Here is a 23,435-nt window from a genome sequence, read left to right on the forward strand (position 1 = left end):
TTGAGGTTTAGGCTGCGCCTGTGGTCCTCCGCCACCGCCATTTTTTGATCCGTTTTGGCTTGGTGTACCTGTAGGTGCATGACAGCCCTCTGGAGTTGGGCTGTTTGTTGGGTATCTTTGCGGGTATCGCTTTCCAGAGCCTCCATGCGGCTCGTTAGGCCTCGGACCTCTTGGCGGATTTGTGCCATATCGGCCTGTATGTTCCTCCTGAGTTCTGCAAGGAGCTCTCTCATTATTGTCGTTGTTACCGGGGCAGAGTCCGGTGGATAGCTGGAGGGTAGGGTGGTTTGCAGCTCCACTGTATTTCCCTCTGTTAATCCCATACCACAATCTTCCGATATGTCTGTGTCGGAGCTGTCGGCCATCTGGGGTCCCGCTCCACTCCGGGCCTGGCGCCATAGATCGCCGATATTCATGCCCATATGCGGTTTTTCGGCTTTTTGTTTTTTATTTTTCTTCCCCATGGTATGTGGGTCGGGGTTTTGGGGTGTTTCGCCGGCGGTTTGGGGCAATGTAAACCCTATTTTGCGGCTTTTAAGTCGTTAGTTGGCTCGGAGCTTCTGTAACATGCGACCGCTCGGTTCAGTGGCTTGGCTCCGCCCCCAATTTTTTAACTTTTTAAAGCTTATTTTAAAACTTTTTTTTAACGTTAACCCCTAGTTAGCCTAACACTAAATCCACCAATTCCCCACTAACTTCCACCCTCCCCAGCTAGCTAAATATATAATTTTAAAATATTTAAATTAATTAATAAAATAAATTTAACCCCTGAGGGTTAAAAAAAAAGAATTAACCCTCAGGGGTTAAAAAAAATCAGATCATATTAAAATGTAATCCCTGCCAATTGATCACTGTAGTCAGTGATCAATTGGCAGGGAAGGGGTTAATTTTTTATTAATATGGGTAAAGGGGGGTGGGATTTTAATTTAACTTTTTTTTTTACACACCAGGGGGCAGGATCACTGAAGATCCGTCTCCCTGCACTTCACACTGAACCCGGAAGTGCAGGGCGGCGGAGGTGAGTATGCAGAGCACATGTGCCCGCTCAGACATGCTGTCAGAGCGGGCACATGTACTGGGACAGCCCGATCCGGTGCTCCCGGTCTGCCTCTAATACAGAGGCAGACCGGAGCACCATTAACCCCTCGATCGCCGCGATTGCGGCGATCTGGGGTTAATTTTACCGCGTGACGGACGAGGTCCGTCATCCGTCGTTAAGGGTATCCCCTGGATGACGGACCTCGTCCGTCACCCGTAGTGAAGGGGTTAATAAGGTAATATAAAAAAAAAAAAAAGCACTAAAAAAAATCCCGGCACTCAAACTCCTACTATTATTGGCCATCAGCAATGACTAAACCAAATGACCAAATAATTAAACAATACAAAAAAAATGTTACCTGCGCACTATCCCAAATCTCTATTCACATTTAAGTAACAGGTTTCTAGTATTACTCCAATGCCATTAAAGAAGCACTACAGCATGGGGGCGTGGCTGGACGCGAGAAAGATGGTCGCTTGAGCTCTTAGCTCTGCACCACGAGCTAGGCAAACTGAATAATTGTGAGATCCCTGTGGGAGATAACGTGAAATTTATACGATGTTGCAGTCCAAATCCCGTCGGCAACAAGATAAGCCGGAAAAATTTTACTTTTACGCCAAGAAAAAGGTTGCAGTCCTGGCGAGACAATCCGCGCCCGCGAACCTCCAAGATGGCGCCAAGTACTCCGTAGGTAGCAGTCCGAGATCAGAAGCGAACCTACCGCAAGAAGATGAACTACTTACCATCACTTTCCTGAAACAAGCTGTGAAAATTATTGGATAAAATCTGTCCAAATATATCAGAATTACACTATCTTAACCTGATGTGGGAAGGGTCTGCCTGCAGCTGTAGATAGACTTACTATGCAGTGCTCTAAAGGGTCTATATTTGTATTGCATTATCTCTGTGATGCTTTAAAGTAAAGCTCCATGTACCATAACCCCCACCACTTGATTGTAAGTAATGCAACTATTTTTGACATCTTTCCCTGGGTCCGCCGCTTCGTACGCTTTGCTTAACACTGCTTCTCCCTTTAGCTAAGCCCTGTAGTGTTGACTGATAGCTCTCATCCAATGAGATAAGCCCTGCACCACCCGACTAGCTCAGACAGAGAGCGTCTAGCTCTCAGTTGGAAATAGCGGAGGCAGGGAGCAGCACCTGGCAGACATAGTGGCTATGGTGCTTCAGGTTTATTTCTCATAATAATAACTTTTATCTGAATATCTTCAAAATATAGACCTGATATCAGCTTGTTTTCATCTTAGACCCTGTTATACAAACCTACATTACATTAATCTATGCCTGCCTTTCTTCCAACAATTACCAAGATTTTTGCAAAACATATTAAAAATAGTGTCATCCAAAGATAAGTAATCAAATTATTTTCCAATGGTTCGACATTTACCTTAGGTCCAGCCTCCTCTTCTAATATAGCCGGCAATCTCAGTCAATGAATTCCATCCAAATAGGGATAAATTTGAGGAATCTCAAATATCTAGACAATCTCTTCAAAGTTACTTTAGTTGAGTGTTAAATTGTAATGTGTCTTTTTTTGTTTATAGTCTTCTTTTAAAAGAAACCTTGAAGACTAGTTTGTTGAAGCTACGTTGCCAGTTTACATGATTGTTAAGAAAGAGGATTGTGAAATTGACTATACATCTGAGCATCTTCATGATCAAATTATGTATTTATCATAAAGCCAACTTTATAATTTGTTATTTTATATAAAATATCTATAATGGAGATTATAGGGAAGCAGTTTCACAACTTCAACAAGCTGAAAAATATGTAGATGCTGCTCAGTTTGATAAAAAAAAAATACAAGAAGAGTAGTAACCTATGCTAATTATGATTGGCTTTACTACCATACAAACCAGTTTCAAACTGCTCACACCAATGCCAAAAAAGTCAAAAATATTTGCAAGAAATTCAGATCTTCTTCGAATCAGAATGTTCTCCTTGTTGAGATATATGGAGAAGAAGCCTGGACACTGCTCACATTCTGTGGAAAATACTGTAAGAATGCTGTAGAATGCTTGAATTTGACCCAGAGGACCCTGAATTGATTTGTGGCCGTGCAATAGCAGAATGTCCTATGCAAGGTTTCAAAAGAATGTCACACTTTGATGAGAGCAATAACTTAAAAGCTTTACACCTACTAGAACAAGCTGTGAAACGGAAACCAAACGATTCTGTGGTCAAAGCTTTTCTTGGTTTGAAATATCAAGATTTAAAACAATTTGAAAATGGCTTTAAAATTATACAGAAAGTCCATGAACAAGATCCGGATTTTGAAATATTATGAAAAATTAGAAGGGAAAGGAGATAGGGGTTAAATAGCTTTCTAGCTTGCACACACTCCTAGCCAGTGAGTGGGAACAGACACCCGCATCCTACCCCCTGTCCCAGGAAAGGTCACCTAGACTGGGTTGGTAGGGGGTAACCCGTAAATATTAAAATTTGAAATCAGAAAAATATTACAATAGCCCCTTAAATATAAGGTGGCTAATTGGAGAAAACCCAGTCTAAAACACTAGTAGCCAAACATAATATATTTATTAATATCAACAAATAGCTACTAGGGAGAGGACTCACTCACTAAAATGAAAGTGCATCTGTGAACTGGATAAACTATTATCTTAATGTTCGGGCAGGTAGATAATATAGGAGGATATATCGGCTCATACCAAAATAATGGGTGAGAATGAAATCTTAAGAGTACACAAGGGAAATAAACCCTGTCTAGGAGTAAGTTTCTAAATAATATGCTGAGGTCCTATAATAGGACACTATTAACCCCTTAATAGCAATACCTCTAGAGGGTCAGAGACATGGGGCACTGATGCTACCTACAACAGTAACAAGATTCCCAGCTAATGGGAGTAAACAGTAAGACTTTTATAGATCAGCACACATACTTGTCCCTGTTTACCTTGGCACCACACAAAGCTAGTGCCTACCTGCATCAAGAGTCCCTTAACCAATAACCACGCAAAAAAAAGTGCGTAGTGCTCCCTACATGTGAAGCAAGGTGAGTAATAAAGAAAAAAGACAATGGTGTAGCCATATGTCGAAACTCTTTTTTCTTTATTTTAACAATAAAAATCAGGACATTTTAATAAGTACGCCTGACGTTGTGCTTCGGGTGTACTTTTTAAAATGTCTTTATTTTTATTGTTAAATATTTCCATTATTCAAGGACATAAGCTCCATGTACTATTAAGTGAGTGGATATTCCTCAATATCTTGGGGTAAACTGAGTGGTGTAGCTAACGAACGTATTATGTGTATATGACTATGTGTATAACACTATGTATTCTTCTAAATGTATTTAGTCTAAAATTGGGGGCGTCTTATACACGGAAAAAACACTGACAGCCAACCAACCTAGTCCCATGTGACAGGAGCTCCTTCAAAAATCTAATTATTACGCCAAATACTTATGGTACTTGCTCAGCACAATTTGGGCTCAAAACTTGGCTACTTGTTGACAGAACACTCAGCTGACTTTTGGATTCGCTACTGCCAAGTTCCTGCGGGCATACGCTGCCTCTGCGACCTGGTGGCATACTTGAAGCAGAGGAGACACTTCTCCGTGAATTTGATTGATTGGGTGCACGGGTCTGGGAGATCTTGCGCAACCGCATGCTTCCTCGCATCACTCCAGACCACGCCAAGATCTCAAGGCTCCAGACTACAAATAGACACCGCAGGGTGAGGACTTGCCCAGACATTTCTCATAGGGTACCGCAGGGAAATAGTTTCCGCCAACAGCAGGACAGCGGTTCAGGGAACCAGTGTCCAGACGTGGTCGGACCTAAGGTAAAGGTCTATCGGAGTGTGAGGGGGCCAGGGAGTGGTGGTGGATCCTGATCAGCCAAACTGGACTTCAGTACTATAGATGTTTAAAATATGTATTTCTTAAAGGAACACTATAGGGTCAGGAACAGAAACATGTATTCCTGACCCTATAATGCTATACCCACCATTTAGGTGGCTTGCTCCCCCCCTCCCCCCTTCTTAAAAGGAATTAAAGCTCACCTTATTTCCCGCCCCCTTGGTGACATCAGAATTGCCCATTTTTAGTCAATCCAATGCTTTCCCATGGGGGAAAAAACATAAACCCTGTACATAGGGGGTACTGGTTTACTCAGGAGACTTTGCTGAACACAAATATTAGTGTTTCAAACTGGTAAATTGTATTACAACGATGATATTTTAAGTAAAAGTTTTTATTTTTATTTTTTACAAACGAACGACACTTTTATGGACTATATTATTGTTGTAATATGTTTTACTGTTTTAAAACACTAATATTTGTGTTTAGTGAAGTCTCCCGAGAATTACAGTACCCCCCATGTACGGGTTTTATGGTGTTTTGGAAAGTTAGAGAGTCACATATAAGGCTTGCATTTCATTTTTTTGACATTGAAATTTGCCAGATTGGTTATGTTGCCTTTGAGAGCGTATGGTAGCCCAGGAATGAGAATTATGATGGCATACCATTTGCAAAAGTAGACAACCCGAGGTATTGCAAGTGGGGTATGTCCAGTCTTTCTTAGTAGCCACTTAGCCAAATATTAGGTTTTTTTGCTTTTTTCACACAAAAACAAATATGAACACTAACTTTGGCCAGTGTTTGTGACTAAATGGCTACTAAAAAAGACAAAATATACCCCACTTTCAATACCTTGGCTTGTCTACTTTTTCAAATGGTATGCCATTATGGGAGTAATTCTCATTCCTGGGCTACCACACCGTCTCAAGGGTAACATTACTAATCTGGCAAATTTCTATTTGAAAATGGAACATTCTATATTTGACCCTGTAACTTTCCAAAACACCATAAAACCTGTTAATGGGGGGTACTGTTGTACTCGTGAGACATCACTGATTACAAATATGTGCATTTTTTTGGCAGTAAAACCTAACAGTATTATGACATTCACAGCTAAAATGTCAGACGGAAAAACAATTTAAAAAAAAAAATCTTATTTTCTCAATTTTTTTTTTCATTTTAATTATAATAAATTATGTTCCATATATGAATAGTTAATGATAAATTAAAGCCCTGTTTCTCCTGAACAAAATGATATATAATAAGTGTGGGTGCAGTTAATGTGACAGCGGTAAATTACGGTTGAACAGATATGTGGCGCAAATTCCAGTTTTTGTTTACGTTTTGTTTTGATCAGAATGTGCACTATTGACTCCGTCCTGAAGGGGTTAAATGTTTGCAATCTTTTTATTTATTAAATGGTATTAGGTATTTTCTAGAACAAGTTTTACTTGTTAAGGATGAATTCAAATTTTAGTTTAATAATATTTGCCTTATTACGGTGATATTTGTCAGGAAACAAAGAGGAATGATCACCTTAAGCAAGTCCCATAAATAAAGGCACAGATGCCTCCATAACACAGTCAACATGTTCTGCTTCATTGATTAACATATTTTTTTTGCAAGCAAATCAACTCGCATGTTCCATAGTGAGGTAAACTTGTCAGGTAACAATGTTGGCATTAGAACCACAAGTGTATCAAAAATATAAAGACATGTATGATCCAGAATGCAATCAACCTGCTATACGCCATTAAATAAAGTTAGTTATAGGCTTAACATCCACAATATGATTCTGGTATCACAGAATTAATCAGACATGAAACTGTAACTGTATAATAGATCTGAATTTTAATTTCCAGTTTTGACACACTTTCTTTGTAATCATGGTAACTTCATTTTTGTTGTCTATGATATTCATGGTAAAGTGCAGGATTTCTGCATTTGATGTGCAAATAACTCTTCTTCAGGTATACAAATAACTTTGGATTGGCAAATTACAAATGTAATTAGAAAAATGTGCTTTCTTAAATAGCGATGAATGTAGTAACGTGATACTGTATTGTTAATACACACAAGCCATCCGTGGGTGCAACTTCTACCAACTAGAAATAACAGATTATAAAAAAATAAGTTGTCACATTGCACAAGAGTAGAAGTCCAGAAAAAATCAAAATCCGACATTTCCGTGTGCTCACAGTATTACAGAATGCAGTTACACCTCCTTCTGATTCAGATCCTCGGTGACCGTATGGGGCAAGTCACCATTAGTCCAAATTTCTTGTCTTGTATCTGTTGTAGGCACAGTTAGTGACAGCTTCTTGTTCTTAATCTTCTTTATCACTTTGGAGAAACCCAAAAGAACTGAACAAAATATCATGGAGAATCCACTTAGGAGGAATGCTGCAGTGTAATCCCCCGTTGTATCCACCAACAATCCTTTTAAAAGACAATACAAATGTTAATTAGTTCATAAGCTCCGTATAGTCCTGTATAGCTAATGACAGTACCAAGAGAATCTGATGAGTTATTAACTACAGTAGATACATTTCCTAATTTAAGTGGTTATTAAGTATTGAAAATTGAAGTCACTGCTTAGTTAATCTACCCGGCATTTGGACCACCCACGTGGGTGGGCAAATGATTCACCCACAGATATGCTATTGACGTACGGCAGACCAGTGGATGCTCAGGATGTTTCAGGGAGGAGTTAGGTTATCTATGTAATCCACTAGGGTGAGAATTCAAAGTGAATTTAAAGAATATTTGAAATTGAAGGCCAGAGAAACCAAATTGGAAGCACAGCTCACTTAGAGGATTTTTTGACCTTACATTTTACATTTCAGGTTCCTGATGAGGGTGCAGCAAATGCGCTGAAACTTGTGTTGGACCATGTAGCCTTTTCCTTACTTTTGTCTTTTGATTGTTAGTTGTACACTACCACACACTTCTTGAGCACTTTTTGTGGTCAGGGCATCATTTCCATTGCAGGAGTGGCTTGTATACTGGATAGTAGGTTGCTGATTGGTGCCTTTACTTATTTACTGCAGATATGCACATTCCACCTTTACCACTAAGACCTATCAGAGGACTACAGCATATTTTAGTATTTAATACCTATTGCCAGTAGACTTACTTGGGAAGAGAGGTGATTTACTCTCTGTGCATCTATATGAGGGTATCTTTTGGTGTATATATATACTTCAAACGTCGAGGTAATGGACCTGTCTTCCCTTGATCTACTCTACGATTATCTAATTTTTTTTCTCCCGTATCAGTAGGCTCTTAGTGAAGCTCAGGTATTAACTCTGTCTGTCTTGTCTCTATACACTCTTCAATATGTATTAGTTACATTGGGGTACTCCTTAGTAAAATTCTATTTGTCTGATCTATCTAACTGTATCTAGTAAGATGTTTCCTGCTTGGTACCACCGCTGATTATTACTTCATTAACTGGTTTCATGTCTCCATCTAGTGGTCGTTATACAGTATTGGCTCTTTTTGAAAGCCTATATGCACTGATCAACCACAACATTAAAACCACTGACAGGTGACGTGAAGAACATTAATTGTATTGTTGCACTGGCACCTGTCAAGAGGTGTGATACATATCAGGCATCTGTTGAGCAGTCAGTTCTTGAATTTCATGTGTTGGAAGCAGAAAGAGATGGGCTCGATAATGCACATGAAGGGTAAAAGCTAGCCAGTCTGGTCCGATCACTACTGTAGCTCAAATTGCTAAAAAAAACTAATACTGGTCATGATAGAAAGGTGTCAGAACACAAAGTGCATCACAGTTTGCTGTATATGGGGATGCATACTCGCAGAAAGAGTGCCCATGAAGTGCCCTATGGGAAGAAGGCAGGCAGGCGGAGGTAGCATTATGCTCTGGGCATGTTCTGTTCTGCTGGGAAACCTTGGGTCCTGGCAATCTTGTGGATGTTATTTTGATATGTACCAGATTTTTGCAGACCATGTACATCCCTTCATGGCAATGGTGTTCCTGATGGCAGTGGCATCTTTCAGCAGGATAATGCACCTTCACACACTGCATAAATATTGTTCAGGTATGGCTTGAGGAACATGACAAAGAACTCAAGGTGTTGCTTTGGCCTCCAATTTCTCCATATCTCAATCTAATTTAGCATCTGTAGGTTGTGCTGGAACAACTTGCAGGACTTAACCCCTTAAGGACACATGACATGTGTGACATGTCATGATTCCCTTTTATTCCAGAGGTTTGGTCCTTAAGGGGTTAAAGGATCTGGTGCTAATGTCTTGGTGCGAGACACCAAAGAACATGTCAGAGGTCTTGTGGAGTCCATGCCTCAACACATCGGATCTATTTTAGGAGCATAAGGGGGACCTACACAATATTAGGCAGTTGGGGTAAATGTTATGGTTGATCAGTGTATACTGATTATATTTCTGTCCTTCAGACTATTGTAGTCAGAGTACTTTTAGCAGAATTAGATGTATTGTAAAAGTATTATTAGTAGATTTAGATCTATATTTTGTTTAGTTTAGCTTATGACCTTTTTCTGTCTTCTGCTACTGTTATTGTGTACCTTCTTTATACTTAAAATACAGTTGGATAGCCTATATAGTACCAGTATAATAGTTAAAGGGACTCTATAGGCACCCAGACCAGTTCATCTCACTGAAGTGGTCTGGGTGCAGTGTTCCAGTCCCCTTAACTCTGCAGCTAAAACATTGCAATATTAGAGGAACAGATAGCCACTAAATGCCATTAGAGGTGCTTCCTGGTATTCAGCATGAATATATCCACGTTTTCAATGATTCAATGCTTTCTTATGAGGAAGGCCTAATGCATGCATCCTTGTAATGACATCTGAGGAGGCAGAGCCAGAGCCTGCAACAAGGGACCTCAGCGCTGCAATAAGGTTAGTAAAAAATAACTTTTAAACCCTTTGATAATTGTGGGGGAGCATGGGGCAGTGTTAAGAATTCAACTTTGTATTCCTTACACTAAAGTATTCCTTTAATATCCCCACCATTTTGTGTACATCTTTCTAACTTACCTGACTTTTAGAATCACTTGTTTGGTGATTGGACATATATACTAAGTCTAATTTCAGATTCCTGTATCATTTCCTTTTTTGATTGTCCCTTTATGTGGGCTTCAAATTTATTGTTAGAAATAAATGTACCCAATACTTTAACCCCCCCTTTCCCGGATAGTTCAGAATGCTAGAACCCAGTGACCAGTTCCGAATTTGCAGTTGGTCATTTATGATTTTAATCAAAATAGAATCATAAATCTAATCTGACTGACACCTGAACGTAAGTGCAGTACAGACAGCAAATAGTTAAGACATAAATAAATGCACAGGCACACTGAAATAAAAAAGGTTAGCAATGATGCATTGTCCATGTGCTCCATTTTTAAATCCTCACTTTGTTGCCTTAGTTATGAAATATTAAACATGAACACAATCCTGCATCCCTCCCTACTATGGGTTCTGGGGACACCCGTTTATTCCAATTTATCTATTTACTTTATGACAATTGTCCAGCAGTTGGCTTGCACAGCCATTGGCCAAATATTGCAGATTTCAGTAGATTTATTTGCAAAAAGCAGGTAAAATTTACTCAGACTGGAGCAGATCTAGAATGTACTCAGATTTTAGTGAGCAAGCCAGTTAGTCATTTTGTTCATAATTTTTTGTATGTTGGTACTCTAGAGCTGTGCTCCTCACCCCTCTCCTCAAGGCAAACCTAACAGTCCAGGATTTAGGGATTACCTGGGTGTGTCAAAGGTGTTTAGAAAAAGGGGGGGGACGGGGACTTAGACTCTAAGGTGTGTTTCTTTTCTTTTTCAAAACACCTTAGAAACACCTGGGTAATCCCTAAATCATGGACTGGTAGGGGGTCCTTGAGGACTGGGTTGAGAACCCCTGCCTTAGACACACCTTGGTAATCCCTAAATCATGACTTGAGGAGCACTGCTCTACAGAATGACCAATCCCAAGTAAAGGATTCTTATACTTTAGATTATAGTGAAATTGCACCTATGATGTATGCTGATTTTGTTTACATAGTATGGGTCTCCTATGTTACAGGAATTAAAACGTGTAAATTACTTTACAAAATGTAATGCTTATATTGTCATTACTTGAGGTTGGTGTAGTTTACACTACATAAAAAGACAAGAAGCTAAAAAAAAATTGAAAAAAGTTAACATATAATATTTGTTTGTTGCTGCTTTTCTTTTTATAGCCTGACCACTAGTGAGTAAATATGGTATTGCAACTGCCTCTATTTATACATGCAATTGGAATTACATACAGCTGATTATTTTACTTAAAACTATTTAGCAAATTATGTCATGCTGTGTTTAACTGCAGGTGTTTTTTTTTTTTTTTTGGTTTTTCTTCAAGATAACTCCTCTGCCAAACTTGTTCTATTAGTTTTTAAACAATATAATGTAGATTGTAAATTATGGAAATATGTGTTCTTTCATGATTAAGTACTAAGCAACATGTAGATCACATGTTATCCAGTTTCTTAGTGCTGGGTTTTATCTTTGGCAAGAAGATTGCTCAGGTACCCATCCACATATTCTGGTTTCTTATACCTCACACAGCTAATTGAAGTGTGAAGCCCAATAAGCTTGCCTTGGTATGTTGACCTCTGACTTAAATTCACCGGTATGATATTCCTGAATATGGATTTTATCCTGACTATAGTAAAAATTAAATATTTTAAAAAATATACTATGGCACAATTTTGAAAGTGGGTTGATGTCCCAGTGTAAACTGTGATACTGTTGGATACAACGTTTCTACTCTGAGACTGAAGGAGGACATTCACACTAACATTTAAATCAGGCTTCCCCAAACTCAGGCCCTCCAGATGTTGATGAACTACAACTCCCATGATTCTATGAATGAAATAGATAGGCTGAGAATCATGGGAGTTGTAGTTCAGCAACATCTGGTGGGCCGGAGTTTGGGAAGGCGTGATTTAAACTAACACAAACCCTAAAATATATATCCCAATAGTGCATGTTTTAATAGACGTCAAATATTTTTTTTTAATAGACGACAAATCAATTTCTTTGAAGGAAAAGTGCAACGAATGCATGTCTATAAAATTCCATCTCAGGGTTCTGGAAATATTCATATGCATTTCAAACTTTAGTTTTGCTTACCGTTTTCCAGCTCTGAGGCTCCTTTGGCACTGTTTACCTTTCTGTGCAACATCACTGAGGCTGCATGGCCCCCACCATTGATGTCCAATCCAATGCTCTTCATAGAGGAGCATTGGGGACCCAATTTGCATGCGCTACAAGCTCTATGCTCACATCCAACCTTGGACATGGGAAAGCATTGACTCAATGCTTTTCTATGGTGGCTTCTCCATCACATGACCACGTTTTACGCGGTCATTGCCACAAAAGTGCATCCAGTGCCTGTCAGATACACCAGTATATTGTGTTATATACCACTACAGAAGCGGGCACACAAATATAATGTGTTATATACCACTACAGAAGTGTGTACACCAATATAATGTGTTATATACCACTACAGAAGCGGGTACACCAATATAATGTTATATACCACTACAGAAGCGGGTACACCAATATAATGTGTTATATACCACTACAGAAGTGTGTACACCAATATAATGTGTTATATACCACTACAGAAGCGGGTACACTAATATAATGTGTTATATACCACTACAGAAGCAGGTACACCAATATAATGTTTTATATACCACTACAGAAGCGGGTACACCAATATAATGTGTTATATACCACTACAGAAGCGGGTACACCAATATAATGTGTTATATACCACTACAGAAGCCGGTACACTAATATAATGTGTTATATACCACTACATAAACGTGTACACCAATATAATGTGTTATATACCACTACAGAAACGTGTACACCAATATAATGTGTTATATACCACTACAGAAACGTGTACACCAATATAATGTGTTATATACCACTACAGAAGTGGTTACACCAATATAATGTGTTATATACTTAAAGCATATACGTCCGGAATCTGGATTTGATAAGCCTACATTACCATACTATGCTTCAGGTGTCCTATAATCCTACGATGCTTACGCTGCACATCACTTGGAAAACATATTCATAAATAAACGTAATTAAAGTTCACTTGGACCTCATACCTGAAATAGGTGGGCTCACTAAATATGGCACAGCATGTAAAAAGAAAACCACACCCAGAGCAGATGACAAATTTGATGGTCCTACAACATCTCCAGTCACTACTGGAATCAGTGCGACATACGCTCCATCGAAATATCCAAACGTAACAGAAAAAGGCACAAGCAACTGGAAGCACCGAAGAATCGGCAGGAAAAGGCAACACAATCCATCCAGTCCCACGGCTATGAGGTAGCAGAAATATCGATGCTTCTTAAGGAAACTGTCACCAAAAAAAAATATAAAAATATATATAAATAAACAAATAACATTTAAATTACACAAGTTTAAACTTGCTGACGTTATTTTGTCATATTGATTGCTAATATAGAAGTTTATTTGGTCACAAGTCCAGAGGCACCGTGGATTTTAAAGAAAGAGTTCAGGCTGCTGAATTAGGTGTTGTTCTTCCCTCTATGGAATAATACCTAGGATGTAGGGTCAAATTGATGAATTTCTTTACACCACTAGAGGTCATCATTGGAAAGTAGATTTTCTTACAAGCTAGATTCATAATCGTTTTCTCTACTGTATTTGCAGAATAGTTTAATTTGACTGTTACTTTTAGAATTTGTCATGGTGTGGCACTCTTGTAAAAGGGAATCAATGCACCTCCCAGTATTCCGTAGTAGATGCCCGCAACCTCTCAATATTTAGAATATAAAGCAAAATCCACTGGTTCAACAGTTAGGATGCAAAGTGCAATTTATTTGAGCTTTGAACACAACAAAATACAATGTTTCAGCACAATGGCCTTAATCACGTATCATGATTGAGGCCATTGGGCCAAAATGTCACATTTTGTTGTGTTCACTGCCTAAATAAATTGCACTTTACGTGTGATATAGATCCAAATATTGATCTTTGTTATATTCAGAGGAAGCCCAAATTGTTATTACAAGTGCACTTGTAGGAGTGCAAATTAGACACCAGACACTTGTTGGTATTCAAAATAAGCCTCTGTCGTTTATTCGCCAGCTGGGTTTTTATACATTAAAAAGTAAGTTCTTACGTGCAAATACTCATAGGACAGTAGTAGGAAGGGAGTGAAAGGGTAAAAGGAGTACAGATAAGACATAGGGATGAGCGTCATGTACATATAACAAATAAGTTCCGAGAAACAGAATGATTAGAGAAGAGACATCTCAGGTGGGGGCTATCTGCTCCCGGAACTAGACATATATGGTCTTAAGTGTCATTTTAAGCATCAAGCATTTCCTGAGTCCAAGTTAGCCAATTTCAATATAGAATTTTTAATATGACACCTATAAGCTTGAGCCTTGGAATCAAGATAAATTCTATCACACAGGCTACCTGTTGAACCCATGGATTTTGCTTTATATTGACTGTTGTCTTTTTATCTATTATGTCTCCATTAAGTTCATTGACACAAATATTAAATTTTGACCACCAGACAGATTAATACACTCAATTATTCAGCAGCTAAACAATTCTGTTTTAGTTTCTACACAGAATAAATGTATTTGATGATCCATAGAATGGAGACAACATGGTTAGCTGGCAAAGAAGGGCTATTTATTTAAGGTTTGGTAGCGGAGATCATGTTTGTCCTGTTCTGTTTTCACTAGGATAATTCACAAAGACACAGAACTCTAGCCATTCAAAGATTAGCCTTTGGATTTATATTTTATAAAGAAATGGCATCCATTGCCACAGACAGATTATGATTCAGGGATTAATGTAGTGACAGGGAGTTGTGTAACTGTTTAAAACAAGAACATCTCTAACCCTCAGGTACTATAAGAGCTAAACCACTAGTCATGCTATTGACTGACCCCTTTGGGAAGTTAGCAGTAAGATTTTGAAAGAGATGCTGAAAGGTCTCTATTATCATACAATGTTAGGAAGGTTTATCATGTGATACATGAGTTGCACGTGGTCCTCTGTCACACAGTGTCAGGAGAACAGTGGTAAAGTGCAGCATATGTGCATGTTTACACATGCTTGTTCTGCTCTTAGGATGAAATGCAGGACATTGAAGTTCATAAACAGTTGCTTCAGCAGTTATCAGAATATAGGCAACCCATGTGTGGCTGTTGTGCTCAGTAACCTATCCTGGAATTAATGCACAGTGGGACTACACACCACTTTAAAGGCTGTGTAATCTATAGTGACCAGGGCCGGACTGGCCCACAGGGATACCGGGAAATTTCCCGGTGGGCCGTCGGCACCTGGGGCCGGGGAGACATGTGGATGTCCTGCGGCCGCATGGAGAGCTTGGATGGCGGCCGCAGGGGAAGCTCTCCTTGCGGCCGCAGGGGAAGCTCTTCTTGCGGCCGCAGGGGGAGCAGGCTGTTCTGTCTCTGCTCCCCCTCCCTCACGCTAGAAAGAGACCGGTGCCGGAATATGACGTCATATTCCGGCCCCGGTCTCATTAAGCTGCGCGCGAGGGAGGGGGAGCAGAGACAGAACAGCCTGCTCCCCCTGCGGCCACAAGAAGAGCTTCCCCTGCGGCCGCAAGAAGAGCTTCAGGAAGGCTGGCTGGGCTGGAAGGTGAGCACAGGAGGGGAGGGGGTGGGGGGGAGTAACAAAGGTCACAGGAAGGGGAGGGTGGGGGGTAACAAAGGGCACAGGAGGGGAGGGGGCTAAGAGGTCACAGGAAGGGGAGGGGGGTAACAAAGGGCACAGGAGGGGAGGGGGCTAAGAGGTCACAGGAAGGGGAGGGGGGGTAACAAAGGGCACAGGAGGGGAGGGGGCTAAGAGGTCACAGGAAGGGAGGGGGGGTAACAAAGGGCACAGGAGGGGAGGGGGCTAAGAGGTCACAGGAAGGGGAGAGGGGCCAAAAGATGAGCACAAAAGGGGCTGAAGAGGGTACAAGTCGGAAGGGGGGCTAAAGAGGGCACGGGATGGGGCTAAAGAGGGCACAGGAAGGGAGGTGGCTAAAGGGGGCACGGGAGGGGGCTAAAGAGGGCACAGGAAGGGAGGGTGCTACATAAGGGCACAGGAGGGGAAGGGGCTAAAAAGCACACAGGAGGACAGGGGGCACAAGAGGGCACAGAAGGGGAGGGGCACCTATCAGTCTGCCCACCCACACAGGTAGCAACAAGTATGTATGTCAGTGGGAGTGTGTCTGTCTGTGTCATGCTGTGTGTGTGTCTGTGTCATGCTGTGTGTGTGTGTGTGTCATGCTGTGTGTGTGTCTGTGTCATGCTGTGTGTGTGTGTCATGCTGTGTGTGTGTGTGTGTGTGTGTCTGTCTGTGTCATGGTGTGTGTATGTGTGTCTGTGTCGTGTGTGTGTCTCTGTGTCACTGTGTGTCTGTATCATGGTGTGTGTGTGTCTGTCTGTGTCATGGTGTGTGTATGTCTGTCATGGTGTGTGTGTGTCAGTCGTAGTGTCTGTGTGTGTTTTACTCACTTTTTTTTTTCCAACGTCATGCTGGTCTCTGCCTCTATGACTGAGATCATCAAGCTTAATGATCTCAGCCAAACCGCACTGACACAGGAAGCGCCTCTAGTGACCGTCTGAGTGTCTGTCACTAGAGGTGTCACTAGGAAGCAATGTAAACACTGCCTTTTCTCTGAAAAGTCAGTGTTTACATTCAAAAGCCTGCAGGGACAGGCTATAGACACCAGAACCACTACATTAAGCTGTGTGTGTGTGCGCCTGCTAGTGAGTTTGCTTGCTTGCATGTGTGTGTGTGTCTGCTAGTGAGTGAGCTTGTGTTTTTATGTCAATGGGCTTATGTATATTAGTGAAATTGTTTGTCTATGAGGCTGTGTATCAATGAGCTTGTGTGTGTCAGTGAGATTGTCTGTGTCTGCATGCGAGTATGCTTACTGTATAATTAAATGTTTTACTCTGAAAGGACCAATATATTATATTAGAAAAAGCAATATATATATATATATATATATATATATATATATATATATATATATATATATATATATACACACACACATATATATATATATGTGTATATATATATATATATATAATTAATCAATCATCTGGGGTGGCAAGACATGGCCTTACATATTACATGCGACAATATATGGCGCAATGACTTATGGGGCTGGCATAGATTTTTTTTCCCAGGGCTGCTTTGCATCCCCAGTCCGGCCCTGATAGTGATGCTATCTGAATCATAAAATAAAAATGACTGGGCATAGGTATACGGTCCAGGACAGATTTAATGAATAAGATACAGCAACAACATTTTGACTCTGTGAGAGCCTTTATCAAGATTGAGGCAAAACATTATCGCTGTTTCCTATGCAATAAATATGCCCTAGAACTTATACCACTGCCCATTTTTTTATTATTGATTGGGTCTGAGGAGTTAGGTCATCTCTGGATTGGAGAAATGGTTTGAATTATTTCTGCTACGTATATTATGGACATGCCCACCCGATATACCTGATACCTACTCTCCAGCTACCGATTTCGGACCTTGGCAAGGTTTCCTGGAAACTCTGATCATGCACATATATTTCCTTATTAACATTATTTTTATTGTCTCCCCTTTTTCTATTTGCTGATCCGAATTCTATGTTTTTTTTTTTTTACTATGCATTGTTATTGCTTATTTAGTTGCAGTTTGTGTAACACTTATTTTTCACGTTGTTTATATTATAGAGATTGGTGCTACAAACCCATTTTCTGCAACCGTGTCGAGTTCTTTTCCTTTTTATTACTTTGATGATGTATTTGTATTTTATCACATTTCATCATGACAGAATCTTAAAAATATAGTCTTACCTCGTTACCAAGGGGCATTAAGTTACATACCACTGCGGTAAAGTCAGTATCACTGTAAAGTGATTTGCTTGCATTTTATTTTTTTATTTGCTAGTGTGCATAAAATCCATAAACAGAGTAATTCTGTCAAATATTATATTAAGGATGCAATAAGGCTTGACATTAAAAGTAACAATAATAAATAAATAATGTGCTACCTTCATTCGTGTTGTTAACTTTCAAATTGTGGAGATAGTTAAGATTCATTATCTAAACCCAATTAAAAAAGACGATATTAGTCAAAGTGCCATAAAGCATGTCACTACTGTAGATTGCATAAAAGCAATAACCTCGCAGACAATGGCCTAGCTTTAATATTGTTGTATAAGCTTTCCAAATGATTTAGTATTTTAAAATTTTATCCAAAAATATGAAATAATTCAGAAAGCTTATCCACCAATATTAAATTGAGGGCCGATGTTAGGGTTATTTACTAATGTGACAATTTAAGGATAATTCAAAGTGAATTAAAACATTTAGACCACAATTGCTGAACTGGAATCATATCTGGATTAAAGAAATATACCAAATCAACGATTTTGGCCTTACATTTAAATTTCACTTTGAATTCTCTTCAATTCCTGACAATTATCACAACAATTCTCTCTTTTGTATTTTTATATTTACAGCAAAAAAAAAAATGTTCATAATCTCACAATCATAACCTCTTTGCTTAGCATTTTCTCTTGGTAAATTGATATGAAATGAATTACCTTCTGTCTGTTAACCAGCCAAAAGTGATGTTCCCCACAATGTCTATGATGCCAAGAATCGACATTAGAAAGGCAGCTTGTTGATGGCTAACGCCAACACTTAGAGCATAAGGCACAAGGTAGACAAAAGGAGGGCTACATCCATAGGCCAGAAAAAGAAACGATATGGAAAGTATGATAAAGTTTGGCTTCAGAATAAAGCTATATTCCTTCTGAGAACAGTAGCAAAGACTTTTATGAGTGCAGTCCGGGCCCAGTGACGTACATGTAGCTGTTGAATGTACATTATTTTTGTTGGATTCTTCTGGAGTAACTTCTTGCTTTAATGGATAATGTGTAAAGTCTTCCCCCTTAAACTTAATAGGTCGCATTAGAGCTCCGCAAACACAGAGGTTTGCGACAAATCCTCCAAGAATCAGTAATGCTCCACGCCAGGAATACTGTTCAATTAACAGCTGAACGACGGGAGCTAAAACGAAGGTTCCGATCCCACTTCCAGACATAGCAATTCCATACGCCAAAGCTTTTCTTTTCTCAAAGTATTGTCCTACCATTGCAATGGCGGGGCTGTAACATAGTGCAAAGCCAACACCTAAAAAAAAAAGGAAGAGAAAAAAAAAAGGTTTTTTTTCTTTTTTTTTAAGGAATAACAAATAAAGTCCAACAACAAGCATACATCTAATGCAAAACTGGCGCTAGAACCACTAGACAAAAATGCTACTACAGAATTAATGTACATATGCCAATGTTTTTTCATTAAAGTGTTTACAGGTATTTACTAAACACAGGCTAAAATAGGATTTAATTTAAAGGGACATTCCAGACCCCTAAAGCACTTTAGCTTGCTGACAAGCTTTATGTGTGAAGAGTGCATCCTATTGTCTTCATTTTGGAAAAAGGGCAGATATCAATAGAAATGTAAATGTATTAATTATACTGGCTCCGACAACAAGAAAAGAAATGAGTAACAAGGGAGGCTCAGAGAATTCTGGCTTTTTTTAGGTGTGGGAAATGTATAGGATTCTCTAATTCGTTTAATTTTAGGTTTTAGATATCCGAGTATATTTTATCTGTTTAACTCATTTTTACTCATTTTTACTTTTTGATAGATTTTGTGATATTTGTTTACGCATTATTTACATAGAATATCTCCTGATATTGACTTTGTATATTTCATTTATATGTTTTATGCTTTTTCTTCTTTATATATACATTTTGTTCTATATGCACTTATAGGATTAGGGGTCATCTTACTATAAGTATTTTTTTTATCTATACCAGTATTAACAATTTATTGGTAACAGGTTCTATATATAGATACACTTTTCCAAATGATCTTTCACTACTCCAAAGAGCGGACTTAACAATCAATGCCCAATCAGCTCCTAGTGATTTGTTTTCATTAATATAAATATCCCCATCGGTTCCGATATTCTTACAAACAGTGTATTACCGATCTTGTAGTTTCTCTTCTACAAAGTCAGTGATTAAACTCAAGGTAGATAGAGTACAGCAGCCAGTGTATCAACATTTTCCTGTGCAGTCTGTCTTTATCTATCTAATGTTTCAAGGTATCCAGATAAGGCATAATAAGGAATAATTCAAGTAATGAACATTTTTAAGGCAGTGTACCACGACGGCTTTTTATATTAGTAGAACTTATCATACAAATATGTAAAAATGTCACCAGCAATATATTTCAATGATTTGAAGTGATGTATTTTAACAATTTTAAGGATCCTAACGGTTTTTAAGGATTTTGTGTACCTTTTTGTTCGTTCTTTTTGTGCCATTTTTATGTTGACACAACTTTGAAGTATATACTAATATAAATTCATATTTTTATCATGTTGTGATGTTTTAATGTAATGATTTTATATTTAAATTGTTGTATATAGATTCATATCTGTTTTATTCTTAGGAAGCGTGATATTGATATTTAATGTAAGAATATGGACTGCCAGGCGAGATTTAGTCAATTGAAAGTATTGACAGTAATGTAAGGGTTAAAAGCCTAACACAAGAAATGACAGGCAGATACCCCCTTGATGGGGGGGACCCCCTAACCTCTGATGAAGTGAACGGTTGTTTCATGAAACGCGTAAGGCAGCATCTCATAAGACAGGAACAGCAAAGTGGAACGCAAACCGAGTCTGCAGTGGAACGCACGCCAGCATCAAACAGCGGCTGCATACACATTCCGAAAAACCTGACCTTCTCCCTAGCTGGCAGTTGGGAGTAATGAGGGGATTTTCTAATGCAGACTTAGACCACCTTCCATGCGGTGAACCACTTTTGCATATATTCCTGTGAGTGTATTGTATTCCTTTATTTGTATAATAAAATTATTTGCAGAGAGCACTATGTCTCTGTCTTCTGTATTTTAGATCCACCAGATAATCCATCATCACATCACAAGTTATCTAAAGACATTGATATATTTTACATCTGTATATATACTTTATTCATTAAAGAGACAGCATTAAGCTATATTATTTTTTAAGCTACTTGGAATCTCATGACTTTTTCTCCATAACTGGAGTATTCCAAACAGTGTTATTGTAAGCTGAAACACTTGGCCCTATATAAGGACAGCACCTTTTATTTCAAATATATGGACTAAATTTTAGCGACTTATATATTTCTAGTATATTTGTCATTTAAGCATTTATCACTGCTCCAGATATCCCATTTTTGGTTCTGTTTATTATCCATCTATTTTTCACTGTTTAGTGAATCCACCTGTTATATTCACTTTAACTCCAACCCAATCCTGGTGGAAAGTTTGTGTGTATACTGGCTGCTTTCATTATTTCTATTTTTGCAATTTCTAGTCCTGGGTGGGTGCTTTGTAACCAGTAGCAGTCGGCATAGATGTACACTTTCTCTGTTTCTTTTTAAAGTGGTAACTGATAAGTAAGATATACAGTATTTTATTATGTACAGTATTTTATTCTGTCCTACTAGCTTTTTCAGCCTGCTACCTTTTCTTTATAAATTATACTGGTTACACCCCCTGGCTTTTTAAGCAGATAAAAGTTCCTGTTACTTCCTAGTTTGATTAGCGTATTTGCACTGTACTCAAGAAGCAGCAATAGACCAGAGCACCTGCCTTGTAAAGACTTTTTATTGAGCTGTATTGGGAAGTCTGTGATTGGACAGCGACAGAAACACTGGTAGGAGTTAGAAGGGGAGGGCTTGCAAAGGCAGCAGACAAGAGATCTGCAGTTTTTGCAAGCTGGTTTTAACTCCAATGATAAAATACATAATTAAATACATGCAAGTTTTTATTGAAGGTATATCTACTAAAAAGTGATTTTTATTTATTTTTGATTTGGGCGGTCGAATGTCCGCTTTGCAAATGATTTCATATTTTTGGATGCACTTTTTAAATGATTTAATATGTTAATATTTAGATAGTCAATATACAGTTTTATATAGGATATATTTTTTTTAAATTTTAATATAAAAAAAAATCAAAGTTTATCCAAAAATATTAAATAATGTGAAAAGTTTATCCAAAAATATTAAATTTAGGCTGTATTAATAGTGACTATAGATGAGCTGGCTACAGTTAGAAATTTAGAAGGAATACTGTCAGTGTGAATTGGCAAGAATTCAAAGTGAATTTCAAGATTTAGGCCAAAATAGCAGAATTAAAAAAAAAAAAAAACATTTCCAAGATATGTTTTTGGTTCAGCTGCCTAAATGCTGGAGAAGCATTTAAAGCTAAAATTAACCCCAGATCACTGTGATCACAGCGATCCCGGGATTAATGCTCCTCTGATCTGCCTTAGTATTCTAAAAAATGTAAAAGTGTAAAAAAAGTTTCAAGAAAGTTTAAAAAAGTAAAAAAATATATATAAAAAAAAATGCTCATTACCAATAAACCTGGAACAAACTAGCGAAAAAATTATCTCATGCTAAGATTCAAAATATGCCTTTTGAGTTACCCCGGGGTGTATTCTTTTAATAAATACTATGTGTTTGTGGGGAAGTTTGAATAACCAACCAGCTAAACTACTCCAAAATGAAAAATGGACAGTGTTTGTTTTCTGTGATGGCTACCTATAAGACAAACATACCAACTTCTAAAATTGTTTCACATTGAAATTTTATTTTAGTCCTTTTATTTTGTGACCTGTAACTTTCAAAATAATCTGGAATCCTATACTTATTATGTACTCTATAAATCAAGACACATAAATAAATATTTTTTTAAATTACTTTTTCTAAGTTGGACATATTATGCACATGCTATTATTGCCAAAACTGTGTAGAAAAAATGTTTTTTTGTTTTGTTTTTCCCCATTTTTTGGCATTTTTTTTAATAATTAATAATAAATTATCTATGTATATGTACATCAAATTAAAGCCCTTTTTGCCTTCTAAAAAACGGCATATAATATGTGTTGGTGCAATAAATGACAAATTGTGGCAAATTGTGGCAAATTGTGTTTGAACACAAACAGCAAAAAATGCAAAAATGGCTCATGTCCTTAAGGGCAAGTCCAGTTTTTGAAGCTGCGTCCTTATGGGGTTAATGAATAATCACATGAGTAACTCTCTGTGCATTCTGTCCCAGCATGTATTAGTTTAAAGATTAGCTTTGGGATGACTTTTATGTTGGCTGTTGCATTGGGCACAAGCAGACATTTTCCCCAGGCTGGGGTGTGCCAAGGTACATTTAATAACGAAAAAAATCTCAGGCACTCACTGTAATTGGTTACCAGGCAGATTTATTGCAACATTTCCACCTATACAGGTCTTTATCAAGCTAACACCACAGTGACAGAATTGCATTTATATACACACATCATACAAACAAATAATCATTGTGTAATTACAAATTTCATTAGATAGACAT

At 38.3% G+C, this 23,435-nt stretch overlaps 1 protein-coding gene across 2 annotated transcripts in view; it reads right to left on the reverse strand.

The window, feature by feature from the left end:
- Positions 1-6,709: 6,709 nt before the first annotated feature.
- SLC16A12 (solute carrier family 16 member 12) overlaps positions 6,710-23,435 on the reverse strand; it is an 88,657-nt gene continuing 71,931 nt past the window's right edge. For both annotated transcript variants that reach the window (XM_063435104.1, XM_063435105.1), the window contains exons 5-7: positions 18,569-19,160; positions 13,056-13,315; positions 6,710-7,316 (exon numbers count right to left, since the gene is read on the reverse strand). In XM_063435104.1, coding sequence (XP_063291174.1) covers positions 7,093-7,316; positions 13,056-13,315; positions 18,569-19,160 — 1,076 coding nt within the window. In that variant the 3' untranslated portion in view covers positions 6,710-7,092. The remainder of the gene's footprint in view (positions 7,317-13,055; positions 13,316-18,568; positions 19,161-23,435) is intronic.

This window comes from Pelobates fuscus, chromosome 10, assembly GCF_036172605.1.
Source record: "Pelobates fuscus isolate aPelFus1 chromosome 10, aPelFus1.pri, whole genome shotgun sequence".
NCBI lineage: Eukaryota > Metazoa > Chordata > Amphibia > Anura > Pelobatidae > Pelobates > Pelobates fuscus.